This window comes from Hydractinia symbiolongicarpus, chromosome 9 (assembly GCF_029227915.1).
Source record: "Hydractinia symbiolongicarpus strain clone_291-10 chromosome 9, HSymV2.1, whole genome shotgun sequence".
Classification (NCBI taxonomy): domain Eukaryota; kingdom Metazoa; phylum Cnidaria; class Hydrozoa; order Anthoathecata; family Hydractiniidae; genus Hydractinia; species Hydractinia symbiolongicarpus.
The window spans coordinates 27813881-27834102 of NC_079883.1; the positions used below are offsets into that span (position 1 = coordinate 27813881).

At 32.9% G+C, this 20222-nt stretch overlaps 1 protein-coding gene across 8 annotated transcripts in view; it reads right to left on the reverse strand.

Annotated features, from left to right (window-relative positions):
* Nucleotides 1-220: 220 nt before the first annotated feature.
* Nucleotides 221-20222, reverse strand: part of LOC130656460 (uncharacterized) — a 32481-nt gene continuing 12479 nt past the window's right edge. For 5 of the 8 annotated variants that reach the window (XM_057459320.1, XM_057459319.1, XM_057459318.1 and 2 more), the window contains exons 4-33: nt 19723-20137; nt 19589-19645; nt 18767-18841; nt 18431-18475; nt 17755-17862; nt 16364-17323; nt 16174-16287; nt 14922-14978; nt 14551-14584; nt 14362-14441; nt 13948-14016; nt 13733-13834; nt 13489-13564; nt 13011-13123; nt 11840-11957; nt 11531-11559; nt 11225-11365; nt 10660-10927; nt 9873-10081; nt 9526-9616; nt 9041-9135; nt 8823-8933; nt 8377-8439; nt 8166-8199; nt 7709-7788; nt 6724-6792; nt 6485-6589; nt 1651-1726; nt 1124-1236; nt 225-654 (exon numbers count right to left, since the gene is read on the reverse strand). In XM_057459320.1, the coding sequence (XP_057315303.1) occupies nt 532-654; nt 1124-1236; nt 1651-1726; nt 6485-6589; nt 6724-6792; nt 7709-7788; nt 8166-8199; nt 8377-8439; nt 8823-8933; nt 9041-9135; nt 9526-9616; nt 9873-10081; nt 10660-10927; nt 11225-11365; nt 11531-11559; nt 11840-11957; nt 13011-13123; nt 13489-13564; nt 13733-13834; nt 13948-14016; nt 14362-14441; nt 14551-14584; nt 14922-14978; nt 16174-16287; nt 16364-17323; nt 17755-17862; nt 18431-18475; nt 18767-18841; nt 19589-19645; nt 19723-20058 (3951 nt within the window). In that variant the 5' untranslated portion in view covers nt 20059-20137 and the 3' untranslated portion in view covers nt 225-531. Of the gene's footprint in view, nt 655-1123; nt 1237-1650; nt 1727-6484; nt 6590-6723; nt 6793-7708; nt 7789-8165; nt 8200-8376; nt 8440-8822; nt 8934-9040; nt 9136-9525; nt 9617-9872; nt 10082-10659; nt 10928-11224; nt 11366-11530; nt 11560-11839; nt 11958-13010; nt 13124-13488; nt 13565-13732; nt 13835-13947; nt 14017-14361; nt 14442-14550; nt 14585-14921; nt 14979-16173; nt 16288-16363; nt 17324-17754; nt 17863-18430; nt 18476-18766; nt 18842-19588; nt 19646-19722; nt 20153-20222 lie in introns of all 8 variants that reach the window. The other 3 variants (XM_057459314.1, XM_057459315.1, XM_057459321.1) reach the window with 3 other exon arrangements.

Sequence of the window (20222 nt, forward strand, 5' to 3'; positions counted from 1 at the left end):
AAAGTCTTAACATAGTGGATACCCTGTCTACTAATACTAATTTGCTTCTCGCGTTAGAAAAAAGGCAAAAAGAAAGTTTGCCTTTGTAGATTATAATAAAGTTTAAGTAATATATTTTTTCAGTTTAAAAGACAAATTCGCGAAAATTAATATTCTTACGTACGTTGTAAACAAAGAACGACAAGTGTTTTAAAAGGAATAATTATTGTGCATCGTAAAAATATCTACATATTTCACAAAAATGATAATACAATGTAACACTTTACAGATTTGAGAACGGTATAATTCATATAAACTTATATTCTTGTTGATTTAAGAAGAGGCTTGTAGTTTGTTAGTTTTCGCTATTCTTTACAATGTGTAGTTTACCTATTTGTGAAAATGTCTATGGCCATAAAAAGGCACTCCATGCAAGTTTTTCAAAAAATATATTTTCAGCAGAAGTTTTAGTTCAATGAAATCGTTGCAACAAAACTACTTTTTTCTTTTTAAGGTTTTAAATAACAACAAACTATTAAAAAGTCCAACAAATCATTTCTTTACGACATTAAGCAGTATCTTCTTCGATTTGAATTCACAATCTTTATCGATTAAATTATAAACCGTTCGACCGTAAGTTTGGCGAAATGTCGACTTGATAAGCTGCAGGTCAATCTAAAAAGTAATATTATATAACTAATATATTGAAGATAAAAATAAGAAAACGATATACTTGAATCTCTGATATGGAAGTAAAAAAACCAAGTAGGATATAACTTAACAATAAACCTATAAATATAATAGACTATATAATAAGCATATCTATATATTCGACTATAAAAAACTACAGCATATCAAGACAAGCTTTCAAGATTTCTTTTTTTGTCAAGTAATTTTTACAAATGCTTATTTAGGCGCTTAGATATAAAGAAGAAGCCGAACGGCTTGAACCTCTAGGCGAAATGATTTTTTTTTGGCTGAGAGAACACCGGTCTATAACTTTCGTGCTCATAAAATCAGCCTGCAAAAGACTTTGATCAAATGATGCACCTTATAATTAGTATTATTTTTACTAGAAAAATAAAAACAAAAAAGGAAAAACATCACTCCATTTGTTTTCTTGATAATATAAAAGAACACTTACTTCAGCTCGCGATATGATGCATCGAATAAGCATGCTGTAATCTGGCTCTTCGTAACATACTGAACGATATATTCTTTCGCAGAAATACATCGATGCATCACGTACGTTGCATACTAAAAGAAGGCGTAGAGTACACTATTAAATCATTCTATCAATGTGTTGCTTAGGATGAAATAAACACAGTACAAATCCGCTAATTCGAATGATGCTAATTCGAACATTTGCCATTTCAAAGCAAGTTCTTTAACAACTTGAGTAGCGGTATATTGAATTTTCAATTTACGGCTACCCTAATGGAATAAACTTTCGAGACAAGTTATTGCGCGAATGACGGAGTTGACAAAAATTCGCGAAAAGCATAAAAATTCGCGAAATTTAAGTCTTGCAAAAACTTATTTTACTAAGGTGTATAAAACTTCATCATAAAAAAGGACAACTGTGAAAACACTTAAAACGCGCTGTTTTTACAGGCTTTTTATCAAATCAAGTTTCAAGGTTTTTTTTAACTAACTTTCTTTTGTACTTACTAATTGCTGTTACTCCTTCTAAAAATTCTCTTTCCAACGTTTCGTCCAATATTTCTAATATATCCACTTGTGATATCTAAGGTAAATTAGTGAGAATATACATCAAATATGTCTGTGTTTTTCATTCATTTAATTGCATTCGCGTCAATTCATTTAATTTCGCGAATGCATAAATTTGTACTTATTCAGTAGTAGCAAGTAATGACGTCATTTTTATATAAATATAAATTTCTACAAGCAAACAAACTCTGGTCTTGTTTTGTAGCAATATTTTTTTAAGTTCTGAAACATGCCAAATTAAAGGCGGTTTTCGGACATCCGTTCAGGGGTCCAGGATTTAATACTGGTGCCCAAAACCGTTACAAGATATGTCATAATTCTCTCAAATTAGACTGTTCTTTTTAGCACTTGTGTGCTTAGCTACTTAAAACGGAGGGCCTGAAATTGAAATCGATAAATTCTGAAATCGCGTATTTCTCGAGAAGGCTATACAGCATCAATACACCTTTCCCGAATTTATTTCCTTTGATGTACCGCAGCTCTTTCTCAGCTTTTTTAAAGAAAACGAATGTAATTTTCGAAATCCTCACATAAAAATTGATAAATCGTGAAATTTTCATATTCATACATCAAACAAACAATCTGCTACAACAGTTTTTTTAATTTTGTACTAATTCCCCGTTCCCTCTATACGGCTAATTCGCAATGCATTATGGTAGTTGTATTCTACAGTTTTCCCTCCCAGAAGCGAGAGTTTGTAAATAAATAACAGCATTCTTTTTATTGTGGCGATAATAACAAAAAGCCGTTATTGTTTGTGATAATTTTCAAATCTCCTCAAGAAAATCATTATCTCCCTTATCCAAAACCCGTGTTATTGATGTAAACATTTAAATATTGTTAGTTAGTGAGGTTTTAGGAGTGAAAGAAGTCGAAATGGAAGTAATAAATAAGGATACAGATTTAGATATAATTTTAAGCTCTACAGATCTTGGGCCTAGCTTTTCTCAAAGCTCTTGTGTGGTACCAAGACCTGTTTTTAAAGAATTAACAAATGCCGAGAGGGACGAAGAAGTGGAGGAAAGAACACACGAAGATATAAGTCAATGGTCAACTGATCTTGCAGCTATGCCTTCGATCACCCAGGAGAAAATTCACCAATATTTAGTTCTTGGAAATAGCTGTGATAGCAAGCCGAAGGGTGCTACAAAGCATAAAATTCTTGGATACCAACTATTCAAGGAGAGCTACGTGAAGAAAGTGAGAGTTAAAAGTAATGTTATGGCTGAAAAATTAACTTTTCTTGTGAAATGTTTTGTAGCTGCTTCCATGAAAAGAGAAAAATATTCTGTTTATGTCCACCTGTGTCAAAGAAGTGGTGATATTTTGTATGCGAAATGTTTATGTAAAGCTGGAGCAGGAGGATGCTGTAAGCATGTCGCAGCAGTTCTATTTCAATTGGTTGAATACAAACAGTTGGACTTAAAAATTGTCCCTGATGACAAGACATGCACAGATTTGTTACAAAAATGGCATGTACCTGGAGAAAGTGCAAATTCTGCACCAATAAAATTTTCTGCAATGGCATTCGAGAAAGCAGACCTTACGAAAGACACAAATGAAAGTCGCAAAAGACCGTTGGTCACAGGAAATAGAAAATTTTGTTCTACACCACTGTTTGCACATGAGCCCTCAACCGAAAAAGTCAAAAAATTAGCGACAGACTTATTTGAAATAGGGCAAGGAACTTCAATGGCATATTTATTACAAGGAAATGACTATAAACCATCATCATTTTATGACACATCTATAAAAGAATTTAATTTTGAACAGACAAACAGTGAAACAGTTGAATTACGTCCGACAGTTAATTTATTTTTGCAGGCTCTTGACTTTGAACCAGAAATAGCAGAGTTATCAGATGAGCAAAAGTCATTTGTAAACAATTTCATTCATGTCAATGCCGAACAAGTTCGAGACATAGAAAAATCCACATGTACTCAGTATAAATGTGATATGTGGTACACAGAAAGAAAGAAACGCATAACATCATCCAATTTTGGATCTATTATAAATAGAAGAAAAAATATACATCCAAAAAGCATATTACAAAAATGTCTAAATAAAAATAAAAACTTTACATCAGAGGCCTGCAAATGGGGCTTAGAAAATGAAGTTAATGCTCTAAACTGGTATCAAACCGAGAAAAATATTGAAGTCGAAAAATGTGGTTTCGTTATTAATCCAAAATGGCCGTGGTTAGGTGCAAGTCCTGATGGCGCAACAACTTTGAATGGGAATGCTCGATTGATTGAGGTGAAGTGCCCATATTCAAAAAAGGATTGCTCTATTTCTGACGCATGCAAAGATAAAAATTTTTTTTTACAAATATCGAATGGCAAGCCAAAACTCAAAGAAAGACATAATTATTTTCACCAATGTCAAGGTGTGATGGCAGTAACACAAGTCAATGAAATTGATTTTATTGTTTATACAAAAGTTGACCGACATGTGGAAACAATAGTTTTTCAAAAGGAAAAATGGAACAGAATTACTTTGCCTGAGCTAACACACTTTTATTTCACTTTCATGCACAGCAACATTACAGAACAACAGTGTGAGTAAATAAAATTGTTTCCTCACAATATTGTTTTGTCTTTATATTTCATGATCTAGTATATATATATATATAGTGTACGAAAGTTTATAATTTTTAGTCATTCGTATTTACATCTGGTACCAACTGTGGTAAAAAATTAACTAAATAACAACAAATAACCCATATCTTATTGAGTTCAGCAGCCATTGATAGTTTGAAAACTGTTTGTAAAATTCGGTAATTTTTTATACGTTCGATTGCTCGTTCGACATGTACACGTACAGATGCTATTCTTCTAGTTTCGTTTTCCTCTAATAAACTTAGCTGAGGTTTTCCATCTAAAAATGGTGGAATATTTAATGTTACTCCATCAGGTAAATCTTCCTCGAGCTCAAATCCTCTATCAGCCATCACAGAATCCCCAGGCTCTAGCAAATCGTATATACCACTATCTTTTGTTATTCGTTTATCCGAAAAGCGTCCACCATACAAATCAGAGACAAATGTCACTGATCCATCAGGAGCTATTCCGACTAATCCTTTTGCTGTATTATGGTGTTTGTAATTTGAAAAGGTACTGGACTGTGTGCGATATGACGTAGGCATTTCCACAAATACTTCTGTACAATCTAATATGACACGGGTATTTGGGTAACTTTTTTGAAAACATTTCGGCATTCTATTTTGTACTGTTTCTTTTGAAGCCCATATTGGAAGCATACGGAATTGTGAATGTAAAAAATCTGTCCATGTAATCAATATTCTGCTTATGTGACTTGTCGACATATTAAATCGAACAGCCATATCTTCTAACAAAAGTCCACATCGAATTCGAACCAGTATCATAAAGAATTCTTCTTCTGCGCTCAATGATCGTGATCGGCCTCGTTTTGTAGAGTTTATATTTTTTGTATTTTCAGTGTTAGTATTTGAACCCCAATATATTAGTTTATTTGCAGCTGGTTGTAAATATTCTAAAACTGCTTTGAATAATTTATAAGATTCGAATCCGGTATAAAACTTAAAGTGTGCTTCATTGTGTTTAAACCGGTCAATTGAAAATGCTATGTCACTTATAGTGGCTTGTTGTTTTTCAATAGTTTGATCAAGTTCCTTTTCATGAATTCTCATACAACTAATTTCGGCTCTCAATTTTTCCAACTCTTGTTTTAACTCTTCCTCCACAGATAATTCTGCAGCAATGTCATTTGTCGTAGCCCTCACAGGAGAAAATAGTTGCAATTTACAGTTTGTACTGTTGAGAGTTTTTCTTGGTTTGCTAGCTGTTGGTTTGATAGTTTTTGGGACTATTGTGGGAACATTGTTCATATATGTCTTCTTTCCACCAGTGAAATGAACAGAGCAAACTCTATGCGATGTAGAAGGTACAAAATCCTTTCTACTGATCATAAAAAGCCATTTCTTTCGAAGCTCTGAGTCTTTAGGAATGACATAAAAAGATAAGTCTGGATTCTTCTTTGAGTTGTTTTGACAGAGAGGTACACAGCAAGTTATCCCTCCTCCTTTACTTTTAGCTTGCAATAAAAAGCTTGAACTTGATGAAAAGTTTGAGCCAATGCTTGCAGGAGAGCCCAAGTTTTGAAAAAAACTGTTGTCTTGATTAGAATTTTGTATATCGCTTTGGTTTTGAGTAGAATTAAGGATGAAGTGTACTTGTTCGGCCATTTTTGTTACTACGAATGGTTTGTTTACGTTTTCGCGGAATACAACTACCATAATGCATTGCGAATTAGCCGTATAGAGGGAACGGGGAATTAACCTTTGCTCGAAGATGAGGCTTATCAGTACAAGTCGAAAATTAAGAAGGCTTTGACCGTAACAATGATGGCACCAAAACAGCACTTTCCCATGTCGGATTAAGTTAAAAATTTATACATTAACCAATTTACTATTGCTGAAAATGATGTTAAGGTCAAAACATCAAAATTCCAAAATTTTAAAAAACATGTAATTCGGGAAACGTGTATTTGTCAAAACACTGCAATCGGCAGTCCGCAACAGGAGTGAGTAAACAACAACGATATTGTGAGAAATGCAGCTAGCACTTTGCTAGCTGCATGTCTCACAATATCTGCATTATGTAAGAACCCGATTTAAGACCCCAATTTATGTCCGGGATTGTAAAAGCCGCCATGTACAGAAATGTCAAATACGCCGTCTCTCTGCCTACTATTAGCCAAGAAAGACAAAAAAAAAAAATTACATATTTTTTACCTTAGCAAAGTTATCACAAACAGCTTCAATGTGTGGAAATGTACGCGTGCCAAATATTTCAATGAACGTGTTAAAGTCTCGAATATTTCGTTTCTTTATCACCGCCTATAAATATGAGTTTCATACATACGAACAAATTTAAACAGAAATCAAATACATAAAACCTTAACCTCATCAGCACCCAAATAATGACTGCTCAATAAGCTAGGCTGTAAAAAAGTAACGTGTATGGATTTTACCTCGTATAATGCTTGTGCATCTTTCTTCGCTAAGTTTTCATCAAGAATGTCCCCTTCATCTCTTTCACACTGAAAAAATTTTTGAACATTTCGCAAAGATTGGTTATGTATTTTACAACAGCAGAACAGAAGTCGTAATTAGAAAGGAAATCTTAGACAACATTATTCGGGTTCATATTAATTACGCATGCCCATTCCATGACCATTCTACCTTTAAAGGCTATTATTAGCCCCCTGACCAATACGCCTTTAAAAATATTATTTTCTAGGGATTCATAAAAAGATTTTTCATGAAAACAGAATTCAAAGATCGTTGGAGTCTCAAACAAAAAAATATCGTTACAGATTCATTCAAGTGTAGCAATCTAAAAATAAAAAAGTATTGAAATAAAATAATACTTTTTCGGAAACCATCTTTTTTTAAGTGAATTAATAAAAAAGCAGGAAGCTGTTGATATGTGATGACGCAAAAATCTTTTTTCGTTACATGGACGACATTTTGAGATCAATTAAAGAGAATCAAATAACAAGAAAGCTTAACGAGATCAACGGTTTACACTCTTCTTTAAAATTTACAATCGAACGAGAAAATGACAGAATGATACCATTTCTTAAAGCTACCATAATGATTGTTATTTTTTGTCCCGAAGAAAAAAGTTCCCCATCACATTCGATTTATCGATGAATTATAAAAGTAAGGGATGACTCACAAATTAAAGTACGTGAAAAGCGTCAGAGGGAAGGAGGGAGTCAAATCCTTTGACGTTTAAATATTTCATGCCGTAATAATATCTTTATCTGATTCGTCGTCGACAGGCTTCAAGAAAGCGTATGTCCGAGTGCTTGGCGTTTAGGACAGCGAGAAAACTTCGCAAGTCATCGCTGAGTTAACTTCTATTTTGACGTAAAGCAATGTTGCAAAAAATAGTTAGTAAAAAAATTAAAAAGAAAAGAAACTTATCAACCACTAATTTTCGACACTTACATCAGCAATGGCACACAACAAAGTACGAAAAGGACCATATGTAATCTTTGCAATTTCCTCATGCAGATCCATACTAAAAACTGAAATAAGACAGATAAATAACACGTGGCTAGAAAAGTGATACATTACATTTTTAAACTCGTGTTGTCATTCTGAACTTCAATAGGGGTGCGTTCTTACAGAATTTTCTGGTGTTAAATTTTAGAAAGAAAAACGATTTAATTCGCAAAGATATCGAGTGATCATGATAGACGCCACACAGTAAAAAACTTCCAGTTATGGTTATCACAAAGTCTTCCTAAGTTAGAGTATCAATTTTTACTGATTATAAAAGACCCGGGCAGAGGCTGGAAGGTTTTTAGTTATAAAGTTATAAAGGTCAGTTAGGGTTAGTTATAAAGGTCACTATTCCCTTTCGTGTTATTTTTTGTTTGCGAATAAATAAATAAAAACGTACTTCCATTGAACGCTCTCTTTATTATTGCTATTTCCTGTAAAACAAGAAATAAAATTGCGTTACAAAACAAGTAACAAGTATAACTGTAGTACAGTGTAACCCAGGCTTAACTGTTTCTCACTCTTTTCACAATAACAAGTACTGTTCTCACTTTCAACTTAGGCTAGCTATCTGAGATGTTCTTAACCACATTCTAACACGTTTAACTTACGTCATTTTGGCGCGAGCACAAAATCTCAATAAATACATCAATCGTATGCTGTGGGTCGGCGTTCTAAAGAAAAAAAACATACATCATACAATTTTATTTTTCCGAGAAAAGTTATAAAATTGACACTACAGGTAGGTAGTTTTTAAGAGGTAAGAAAGGGGGCTCCAAACAATGTTGGAGTTTACGACATAATGCAGAAATCACTGTTCCAGGGAAGTAGGAAATGCAATTTCCATTTCCAATCATGTAGAATCTACTATTGTAGAATAGTTTCTAATAGTTTTCACAAAATTGCAGTTTTAAATTTCAATACTCTATGCGTGCATAGAAAATAAGAGATTTGGCGTGTAACGGTATACTATGGAATTAACCAGTTATCGTAATAACCACAGACAAGGAATATTTTCCATGTTGAATGTCGGTAATTTTAAAGTAACACAACTCACACTGACTGCTGCGTAAAGAGATGCGGAGTCGTATATTTCCCTTGACAACAAAAGCGAAAGCGTTACTTCTTCATGCAGAGGGGCGAGCGTCCTTAAATCATCCACTAAATCCTAAAAATAAGAAAAACGGTTTTTACATTCTAAAAAAGCTAATAATACATTCAAATAGAGGTAAAACAATGAAGCTGTGTTATTCTCAAATTTTATGTAGTTCTTACTCTTCTGTAACGTCTGAAAAATTCTCGAATAATAAGCTGTCTTTGAGCGTTGTTACGTGTCGCCATAAACTGAAGAATGCCTTCAACATTACGATCTAAAAACATTAAAATGAGTTGAAAAAAATATGTTATTATGACAAAATGATAACGCAACAACTCATCGTTGAAATTTTCGACAAAGGGAGAAATGTTACTGTTACATTTTTTTACATTTCTCCTGCTGCAGTAAAATCTTCCTTTTTTTTCTAAATTAAAGACTTTATTGACTCAAAATTTTAACCACTAAAGTAACCAGCATATCAATGGTACACGTGCATATTTTCACAACAATATCACAACGTGTTATTGCCAAAATCTGTAAATTAGAATCTCTATAGTGTAATGCGCGTTTCTCAAACCGCAAATCGAATTGCATAATTGAAACCCTAGGCTACTTATTTTTTGTTATTTTATGGATCCTACAAATCGGAAAAATGAATACTTACTTTTCTGCAACATAGCTTTTCCAATCGCTTGCGCATCTTTCAGAGCGTTGAAAGAAGTCATTGGAATTCCTTTAACAGTACCATGAAAGAACTGAAATAGGGGATGAAATATAAAAAAAAATAAAACCCTTTTTAATCACATTACTTGTTTCTCATAAAATTCAGTTGTCCCCAATCTTTGTTATAAGTTTTGTATTCTGGACCAGAGATATCTTTTTTGCAAATATAATTTTGAATGTTACTCACGCAACAACTACTAAAATAATTATAATTATATCCACTGATATGTCATCACATCCACTGGCGTGTCATTCATCAAACAGAATATAAATGAAGAAGAAAAATACCTTCTTTTTGCTTTTCTTTCCAATTTTTAGCCGAGCAGAGAATTTATTCTCACCACGACCAGTAAACGTAGGATCAAGTACCGGCCCGTTTAATTGGGTCATTTTTGGTCCATTTTGATTTTGTTGGCCTAATTCATCATCTAAATCCAACGCTTGCTCTTGTTTTTCATCTTCATCTTCACTCTCTGCGTCGGTGTTCTTCAAAATACCTAAAACAGAAAACAAAACACTACAGTAACTATAATAAATCCAAAAAAGGCTTGGCTAAACCAACGATTTTAAAAACCAAACATCACGGGTGGACATAAGCCCATGCTAAAATAGCTGTTTGGAAAATGCAGAAAAGTTAATGCATTTCCAATATTGCGTTACTATCAATAGCCCTTGCAGGACTTATCACATATATATAAAACTGCTCTGTATTTCCAGACCAAGAGTGAACTAACCCGGCCATGAACTTGACTTTAAAACCACAGCATAGGACAGTTTTCTATTGAATTGGAGTTCTGTTGAATATTAATTAGCTACAAAACAAAAGATCGAACCCAAGGAACTAGTACATAAGTCGTAGAGACAAATATGTTTTATATTCTCCGACATCTTACTTTCTGTGACTCTAAGGCAACTAAAATTCAAGTTACAGACAAATTCAGCATAGGTCATCCTATTAGCCACATGCTAATATGCTTCTCATGGAAAAGTGGTCATTTATATGTATTTTATCAAGACTTAATACAATATAGCACAAAATACGAAACAGTGAAAATTTGCTGATAAACAGGCATACCTCTGGAAGCAGCAGCGAATGACACATCTTGAAAAACAGACCTAAATTCACCCTCCGCAGCAACTTCTACATTCTCTGCAAAAGATATATTTTTCAACCCATTACGCAATTCTCTTTGGGCTTCTTTTGCTGCGATTTCTGCTTCTTCTTCACTGTCAAGGACGGCTGGTGCGTTATCTTCGTCCTCATCTTCTTCTTCACCTTGCTCGGCGTCTAATTCAAACTCTTCTGGTGAGTCATCGCTTGACTCGCTACCTTGACGCACTCTCTACAAGGCAGATCAAAATGTAATAAAAGACATAATATTTGTATTAATGTATTTACTTTAAAAATCAATTTTTAACCATATATCTATATTATAATGCTTGTTTTGTCTTGCCTGCTTGCATGTCAGCTAAAGATGGTAGCTGCAAGCAGTAATGGGCGAATTCTTGTGGATTTCTTCATGAGCTAACAACTAGTTTTTTTATTCCAAAAAGCACCAAACACTTTTAACCCTTTTGGTGTCTATTAATATTACTATAACAAAGTATATATATGAAAAAATAATTATAAAAACTATTACCTCTCTTCGCATGAAAAGCAGCTTTACAAATTTCGAAACAATTTTGGTTTTCCTTAACACCGTTTGAACAGCTCCTGGTAAAGTTAGTCGTTCAATAAGATTGAAGTCATCATCAGCAGGGAAAAGGGGAGGCAACATCACCTAGATACACACACATACAAACAGATTAACACCATCCTTTGTTAATTATTTAAGAAGCAGTGTTCTTAAATGAAGTCTTGTCAAGAAATATAACAGAAATATAATAACAATAGATGGATAATCTGAAAATCTTTAGATATTAATCAGCTGCAATAAAAGACTTACCCCGTTTACCTCCCCATTCACAGTATTACCTAAAAACAAATTTATATAAATATAATAAGACTAGTCGGTGACCTGTTGACAAATCTGCAGGTTTCCTGTCCTTTATAAATCGTATTTCGTGTGTCTCGCTACTGCACTACCATTTTACGCAGGGACCGACACACAAACAGCTATTATTATAGAGGTATAAGCATGTAAAACAAAGATAAAACCGATAGTCTGTTCTGTGTAATCAATCAATAAACACATTACATTCAACTGAACAGAATTCTTTGTGGGTCATTTAAACTGAAACGAGAGAAAGCATACCTGAAATCAACCTCAGTACTAGGCCTTTTAGAGGACTATGACAGATCTGTGCTATGTAATCAAAAAGCTCCATATCATAACGAAGTAAAAACAACTGCTTGATCATCTCAACATCAGACTGTAAATAAAGAAATGTTTTTATTATAATCATGTGATGACGATCGATCACAAGAATTAAAACAGTGTGTCTTAGTTTAGAGACACCTAAAGACTAATTTTGTTTTAAAAAAAAGTTGTTAGAGTAGAAAACAAAGTGCATTTAAGATAAGTCATACTAATAACTTAAGATTTAGATCAAGTTACAACAGCATCAAACATCATTTTCACATAGATATGATCCCTCAGTAAACCTTGAACAAAAGATGAATTTTCAACACCTTCACAAATTAATAAATTTTTCAGGACTCTGGCAACCACATAGCAGTCCTTAATGTCTATGTCTAGGTGTATTATACCAACAGCTTCTCTGATATTGCCTAGACACAGTTTTTTACACGTTTAAAAGATTTAAAATTGATTTGCAAGCCTATCTATAAAAAATAATACCCGAGCAATAAATCGCTAACCCAAAGGTTGCATTAATTTAAACTGGGCAAGCAATTTGAATAAATAGAATAAGTTTATAAACGCATATTTTATTACAAAATCCTTTTTCATCTATTTTATCTTGTCTGTTTTATATATTTTGTTTGTTTTTTTACTACAAAATAATAAAAACGATAACATTGATTTTCATGTGAGATAAATTGATATTGCTCAGTCAGATAATTAATGGCACAGCTAGTTTCTAATTTCTTAGAACTGGAAGAGTCTTTGTGTGAGCAAGAGCATTCACTCCCCCTTATTGATAGGCCTGGATATAATTGTAATTCTCAGGCCAGCTATTTTAATCATGAAGATTGTAAAAAAGAAAAGGAGAACAAAACACAACTCTTGTTATGAAGACGTTTCAACAAATTAAAAAGGTAATGACATTCATACATAAATTTTACACATTAAAGCGCTTAGGAACAATTCAACTTTAAAATATAATAAATTGATGTACAACTATCTGATGACAAATATATTATGTATAAATGTGTACATAAAATTTAAATTCCACAGTGATTCAAAAAGTAAAATAAAAGATTCAAGAAGCACCAAGGATACCCTGTGTTTAAAAGTTACATACCTCAGACCTACTGATTAAAATACGACATAAACTTTTATCGTCATCAACACCTTTGAAATGAGTGTTATGAAGCTTCTGCACGAAATAGTTAGGCGGATTTTGAATGTAATGCACTAAAATGAAATCATGTGTAAATCAAATGTTCTGCAAAAATAATGTAAAAATTACTATCATAAATGATGATTGGGTGAAAAAATCTGTAGTGATATACTTGTCGTAAGGAGTGGTTGTGGCTATGTAAAGCCTCTACAGGTTCAGCATCAATATAACATCATGCTGGTTGCAGTTCTGTATTTTGACTGCTGACGTGTGCCAACTTTAAAAGAGATTGCAACAAACATCGTTTTAATAACCAATTAAAATTCTGAAAACGCTGCAATTGTAAGAGCTGCAGCTATGTTGAATGCAGACATTATAATAGACATGATTCTCAAAAGTAAATTTAGTAGATTAAAAAAATTAATAACCAAACACTTACTAAGTGTAATAATGCATCGAGAAAAATTTCCTTGTAAAACTTTTACAATGTCGACATCCATATCATATCCTTTGAACTAAATTATAAACAATAATGCTTATTATCAACTTATAGGGAATTTCTGCAAAAAAACTTCCGAAATATCTTCCGTGTACCAATATTTGTTAACAATTGTGAAACATTGGACCAAAAAACCACCTTTTAACAGTGTTTTTAGTAACAATAATGAACCCGTAGATATTACCTTGCTATATTCTGTCAAGACAAGTCTCAATGATTCAACTGGCCATTTAGTAAAAATCTCAATGAGCTTCTTATGAAGGTTTTCTCCCTTCACTTCTAGCAACTAAAAATAAGATCAGGGGTTAAATATGTGTTTTCAATTTAACATTGGATTGCTTTGTATGATCTGTTACAAAAGTGATACCAAGACTGGGCTTTAAAAAACAAAGAACATACTGCAGAGATGGCTCTGGCTTCTTTAGCTGCTTCTGCTTTTGAAAATGCTGCATCTTCCAATCGCTGACCCTAACATGCGAATAGAAAACAATGCAACATAATTTGATTTCAGGTACTTATTGGGCATTGAGATTCTTCTTGAAATAATTATTCTCTTAACCAGCATGTATCTTTGATAAACCTATATCGACCATTCTAATTTACATTTCTGGCTTATGCACTTTGGAATTATTTAAAATATCTAAGACATAGCACATTTTTATATTTTATACATAACATACTCTTAACATTGGTAAGTATTGGGAAAGGTGTTACAGCTAAGGGCATTTTATTTTCTTTAAACTTTGACTTTTGTAGGAAAGACCCAGCCAATACTTAAGGCTTTCAAACCAAAACCAAAGAAAAAAATCTTACTGTGGCTAATTTCATTAATATTCTTTGAAAAATACCAATTGTTTCATCTTCAATGTGGTCGATTAACTCCTCATTGTAACCTGAATAAAAATATCAATTAAGACTTATAATTTACCTGTTGTAAATATATACATAGTTATATGAGAACATCACAAACACATGGAAAATTATTTTTAAAATCCAACTTACGTAAGTAATAAGCTTCCCTTATAGCAGCTAATTCCTAATGAGAAGTAACAAATTATTTAGTCTTGTAAGTAACATGGTGAACTAAATTAAGAATTACATGCCAATGGATGTGTTAATTTGGTACCATAGGGTATCCCCCATTAAGTTTTAGATCATATCCCCTCAGTTGTATGTCAATCTTATATTTGTTGTGCCGTTAAAAATTTAATACAGAATGATAAAAAGGGATGTGCGCGGTGAACATATTGAAAAACTGACAGATGTCAATACAGGGAAAATTATTAATAAAGGGCAATTTTGAGATCATCCACCCCACCCCACCCAGTTAGTGTTTGAGGGAGGAGGTGGTGTAACACAATAAGTATGTAAACCTCGTTATTTCTTGTACATAGTATTTCACACAGCACTTCTGGATCTTTATGCAGCCCCTAAAATCATAAGAACGATAAGAAGATAATTTTATGGAACTCTAAATGATTAGTGTTTCAACCTTATATGGGTGGAATTAGATGTGGGATAGATTTAGAGATTGCTGCAATCCCGCATGCAGGATTATCAAAGAGATGGGATATTTTTTTGATTCTGTCTAAAAAAGGAGATTTTATTACAAAGGTAGGAACAATCAAGATGCAGGAAAAATAGAGTAAATATGTTATCAACTAGTGGCCAAATAGAACTATTCCCTTATCTTTAAAAGTTTGAGAAAGTGACATTCAGAAAATTTTGATATTGGTCAAGAGATGATACACACAGTAATTTCTACTAGTTTTTAAAGTTTGATCATACATCTCCATAATTATGCAATTCATATGACAACCTCATTAATTTTATTTTATTCTTTCGTAACCATCTGCTTACAATTTCCGTGTTTAGCTTAATCATGCAATGTTTTTATTGGGTGCATAAATCTTTCATAATGATAAAAAAGGCATTGTCGTTTGGCAGTGTGGACAGTGTCTTTTGGTATTTGTGTAAGTGACAAAAAAATGTTTTATTTGTATCAAGTTCATTTGCATCCTCATTTCCCAATTAGCTAAAGTAATCAATTATTCTGTAAGGGCATTCTTGGGTGACATTTGAACACACACACGCAAACAAAAAGCATAAATGAAAACTGCCACAATGCCACAGTAAAAACTTGAATGCTTATTAAATGTTTGACAATGTTTGATCAGGTGGAGAAAGCAATAAAGCGGTTTTTTAACTTTTCTTGTTATAAAATATATTTTTGTGGGTAAGTTCAATAATTCATTCCACATCGAGACACTTGAAAAAAATTAAGATTTTCTAGACTGGGACTGTTTGCGGTGCAAAGCCTTGTGGTTACGGCTTTTACTTCCTAATCACAAGCTCTGTGGTTACATAGCACGGGATGTTTAGCAAGTGTCTTTACAACAGCTACGGGTTAATCCATGCAATGTGATAGAAATTAGGTAGGCAATGCCAGTGTATACCTAATATATACATTTAGAACTCAGGACCCACATTGATACCAGTGTTTCTAACACTGAAATGGCTATATCCTGTATAAATACAGAATAGTAAAAATAATAATAAAAAACAATAAAAATAATAGGTAATGGTGGGACGCTGCATTGAAAGTAGAATATCAAGATTTCGTACCTTTAATGCATCCCACAAACACATAGCATCAAATTCACATATTGGAATCATCATGTATGATATAACACTAGCAATATCAGCCGGAAGAGTTTTACGCAAATCCAAAAGTAAACTCTGCAAAAATAAAATAAACATGTTTAAAATCATAAACAAATAAACAATGCTTTATGTCAACATAAACAGCACATGCCTGTAGGTATTCATCTCTGTATATTTTTCGAAGCCATCTACGATTGTCACAATTGTATGAGATGATAATATTAACAGCTGTTTCAAGACAAACACTTTCATTATTGGAAAGTGATTCCTTGATGTTCACTGCATCTCGTAACAACCTTATTTTGCAGCGGTTAACATCTCCTCCATCTATAACTGGGTCTGGACGGAGAGGGGGTAAATAATCGTACATTGAAGAAGATGGCCGTGCACGGTCCCTACGTCTACCAAATTCATCTAAGTCAGATCCAGAATCATAGTGCTTTTTAGCATCAAAATCTTCTGGAGTATCTTTTCTTAAGTTAGAAAACTTTTCCTTGAATTTTTCCACAGGATCTTTCATTTCATCTTTGTCCGATTCACTATCTGCTTTAGTGTCCATTTCTTGTCCCTCACTTTCTGTATCACCTTCACCCATTTTGTAATATATCTTACGAATTGTTTTCTCTTCAACCTCTTTAACTTCACTAGTACTATCTTGTTCTTTTTTCTCTCGAGCTTTTTTTTCTAAGTCATTGACAATAAACAACTTTTCTTCATTGGGGTTATTATTTTCATCATCAGAACTTTCAGCATTCTGATAGTCAATATACCGAACCTCACGATAAGTAATTTCATTTTCCAAATCCTGATTATCCACATTATCATTATTAAGTTTAGCTTCCATTTTAAGTTTAGCTGCCTTTTTCCTAAGTCTTTCCTTTTGCTTTTCTTCATCAACTAGCACGTATTTGCCATTTTTCTTTTTATACCTTCCAGGTTTTCCGTCCTTAAGTATACAAACAGGTTCTTCATCACCTGTGTCACTACTGTCACTTGCATTTTTCGCAACTTTGTAAATATGAGAAGGGGGAATATAATCCTCTAATGGAGGCAGTTCTTTGTTAAGTATTCTCACAGGAGTAGGTGTACGTGATTCTTCAACTTTCTTATTCTAAGAAGAAATCATAGGTCAAAATATTTTGCTACTGCATTTAATTGAACAATATATAGAAAGCAAAACTAATACAATTTTTAGTTCCAAACATAATTACAAATAACTCACTCTTGCCTCTACCTACATTATTCAAGTAGATCTTACTGTTAGTTTAGTATTAAATGCTATTTGGTTCTTAGTTGAAAAATATTGGACTGCATTTACATGCTCTGTTATTACTTAACATGAAGGTAAATTGTATGAAAACATTGAAAAAAAGATTAACATTACTGGCCGAGTTTCACTGCCAACCCATCTCACACCTGCCTTTCTATGCATGTTTTTTTAAAAAAAATTTAATGGTCAAACCCTTATAAATGTGTACATAAAACAAAATGATGACTCTTTAATGTAACAACAGAAACAGCTAGTGAATTAACCTAATATACCTCTTCCATAAATAATGGAGTCATTTGTCTTTCTTCTTCTGCAGGAGGAGAAGGTGTTGGAGAAGGAGCTGGTGAAGGAACATTGGATGATCCATTTTCTGATGAACTCTATAGCAGAAAAAAATTTGGATTATGAAAATTTTTCACACAGAAATTACAGAAAAAAATTAATAAGTTACATGTTTATTCCTCCTGAAAAAAAGATACAAAAGAATATACTTTAACTTTTTTTACTTTCAAGTATTTGTTAGACTATGGTGCATCATTAAATAGGAGTACTAAATTATTATAGAAACAATGTGATTTTGGAACAAGAATAGCGTTCAACAAGACAAGGTAAACTCCTTCTTGCAACTTGATACAAGCTAGATTTGAAAATCCCATGTCTTTTTCTAAATATCGATTTTGGAAATGCCATTATTGGAAAGGAATAAATTCAGTACAAGTAATGGTAGTAATTTACAGATCTTTGTGATGCTTAATTTGCTTAATGCACAATTGCCCCCTCGTTTTGAACAGAAAATTGAGCTAACTTTCTGAAGTTTATTTAAAAATTCTGAAATTTCATAAAATTGTAATGCATACACAAATGTAGGGTTTTGCAGGTTTGAAAGATTTAAAAAGGACAAACAAAATACAACAAATACAATCCAAGAAGAAAGAAATACTTTCAAACCTCAAAAAACTCCGAATAGGTATCTGAATCACTTTCAGAAGGAGTCTAAAAGAAACAAAAGAAATAACAACAATATAAAAACTGTATATTTGAGGTATATTTAAGGATCAACTGAGAAAAAAAATATGTGCCAACTTTCAATGTATTAAATATCTGATGTGTTGACATTACTTTGCATGTCAGTCAACAAACGTTTGCTAGCACGTGATATCAGCAATTTTCTAATTAAACCTGGATTGTACACTTGCAAATTAAACATCAGCAACTTATTTACACAACAAACTAATAAAATCATGAAAGATCTGATAATTTTTCAAATTTATAATAAATACATACCAATGGTCTTTGAACTATTTTATTCCGATTAAGAATATGATTTCTGTAATATTGATGCCTCTCAAAGTGTTTGTTCTATAAAAAAAATGTGTGAAATATGATAAATATGAATGCAACACCATAGTTGGCAGAGGGCTCAGAAAGCACCTATTTTTAAAACAACCTCCTTATTATTGAGAACCCCACCCTTTTTATTTCGAGAGTAACCCCCTATTATTTGAGGTCAAGCTATTATCTTCAAGCTGTGATGAATATGTAATGTGAACCCCCTATTAATTTGAACTCATATTTAAACACATCAGAAAGCATTTTCTTGTTCTTGTTGTAAAAATATTTACAACAATTTTAAACTGAGAGAAAGTTCTAGCAAATTAAATTGTGCTCTTGCTAATTCCATTTGTCAACTTTGTCTGCACTTCATAGCTGCCATATATGACTGAAAATATCTGGTATATTAAGACTTGTCAGAAATTTCTCTAATGCATAAAAAAGCCTCTCCAAGTCAGAGCAAGCACTGCACACTCAGTTCTAGTAAGAACAAACAAATATTCAGCAACAGTAAGTTCAAAGATATATTGAAGGTGCTGATTTGTAATGACAATCTTAGCAAGTTTATTTCTGATCTGTAGTCCAGTGCCTCCTTCACATTTAGTTTATAATAATTTTTTAACTCAATCCTGCTTACTGGGAAATTTTCAACCCTCTATTGTTGCAAAATTTTGAAAAGTTAAATCCCCCTTTGTAAAGGGGGAGTGGTCCAACTATAAACGCTAAATCAAATAAGTAATTATGAGAGAAAGTTACAAAGAAGCTGAAACCTACCATATTTTCTCTACTGTATTCAGAGAGTTTTGGCTTGAATGCCAATACTTTTAATCGCTAAAAAGAATTGATTATGTAAAAAGCATAATATTTTGTCAACAAAAAGGAAAGTCATTTTTGATTTAAAAACTTACTTGATTCTTCTCTAAATCATTTTTTGGAAACTCCTTTGAAGTGTGTGGTCTAGATCTGTTCATCCTTGCACTGTTTTGACCAAACTGATGTTGGGCGTTAGTGGTTAATGGTCTTTGTCTTGCAGTAAATGCCCTTGGTTTTGATGTTACAGGTCTTAATGTAACAGGTCTTGCTTCCTTAGCCACATTTTTGATTTGAGATTGTTTTTCTTTTGACGTGGTTGGCCTCTGTTTCATAAAATTATTCTTTTTTACCGTATACGGACTTTCTTTTAATGGGTTTAACCTTTCTCTGGAAGTAAGAGGTCTTTTCCTTGAGGTCTGAGCTCTTGGCATAATAACAGCTGATCTTGTGGCTTGTTGTTTAGCTGATGCATGTCTTTGTTGGGGTGGAGACCGAATTTTATTAGAAGCCCTAAGTAAAGATTTTCTAGTCAAATGTATTAAAAAGCTTTGTGCTATGGTCTATTTGGCCTCATGACCTATTTAACAACTATTGC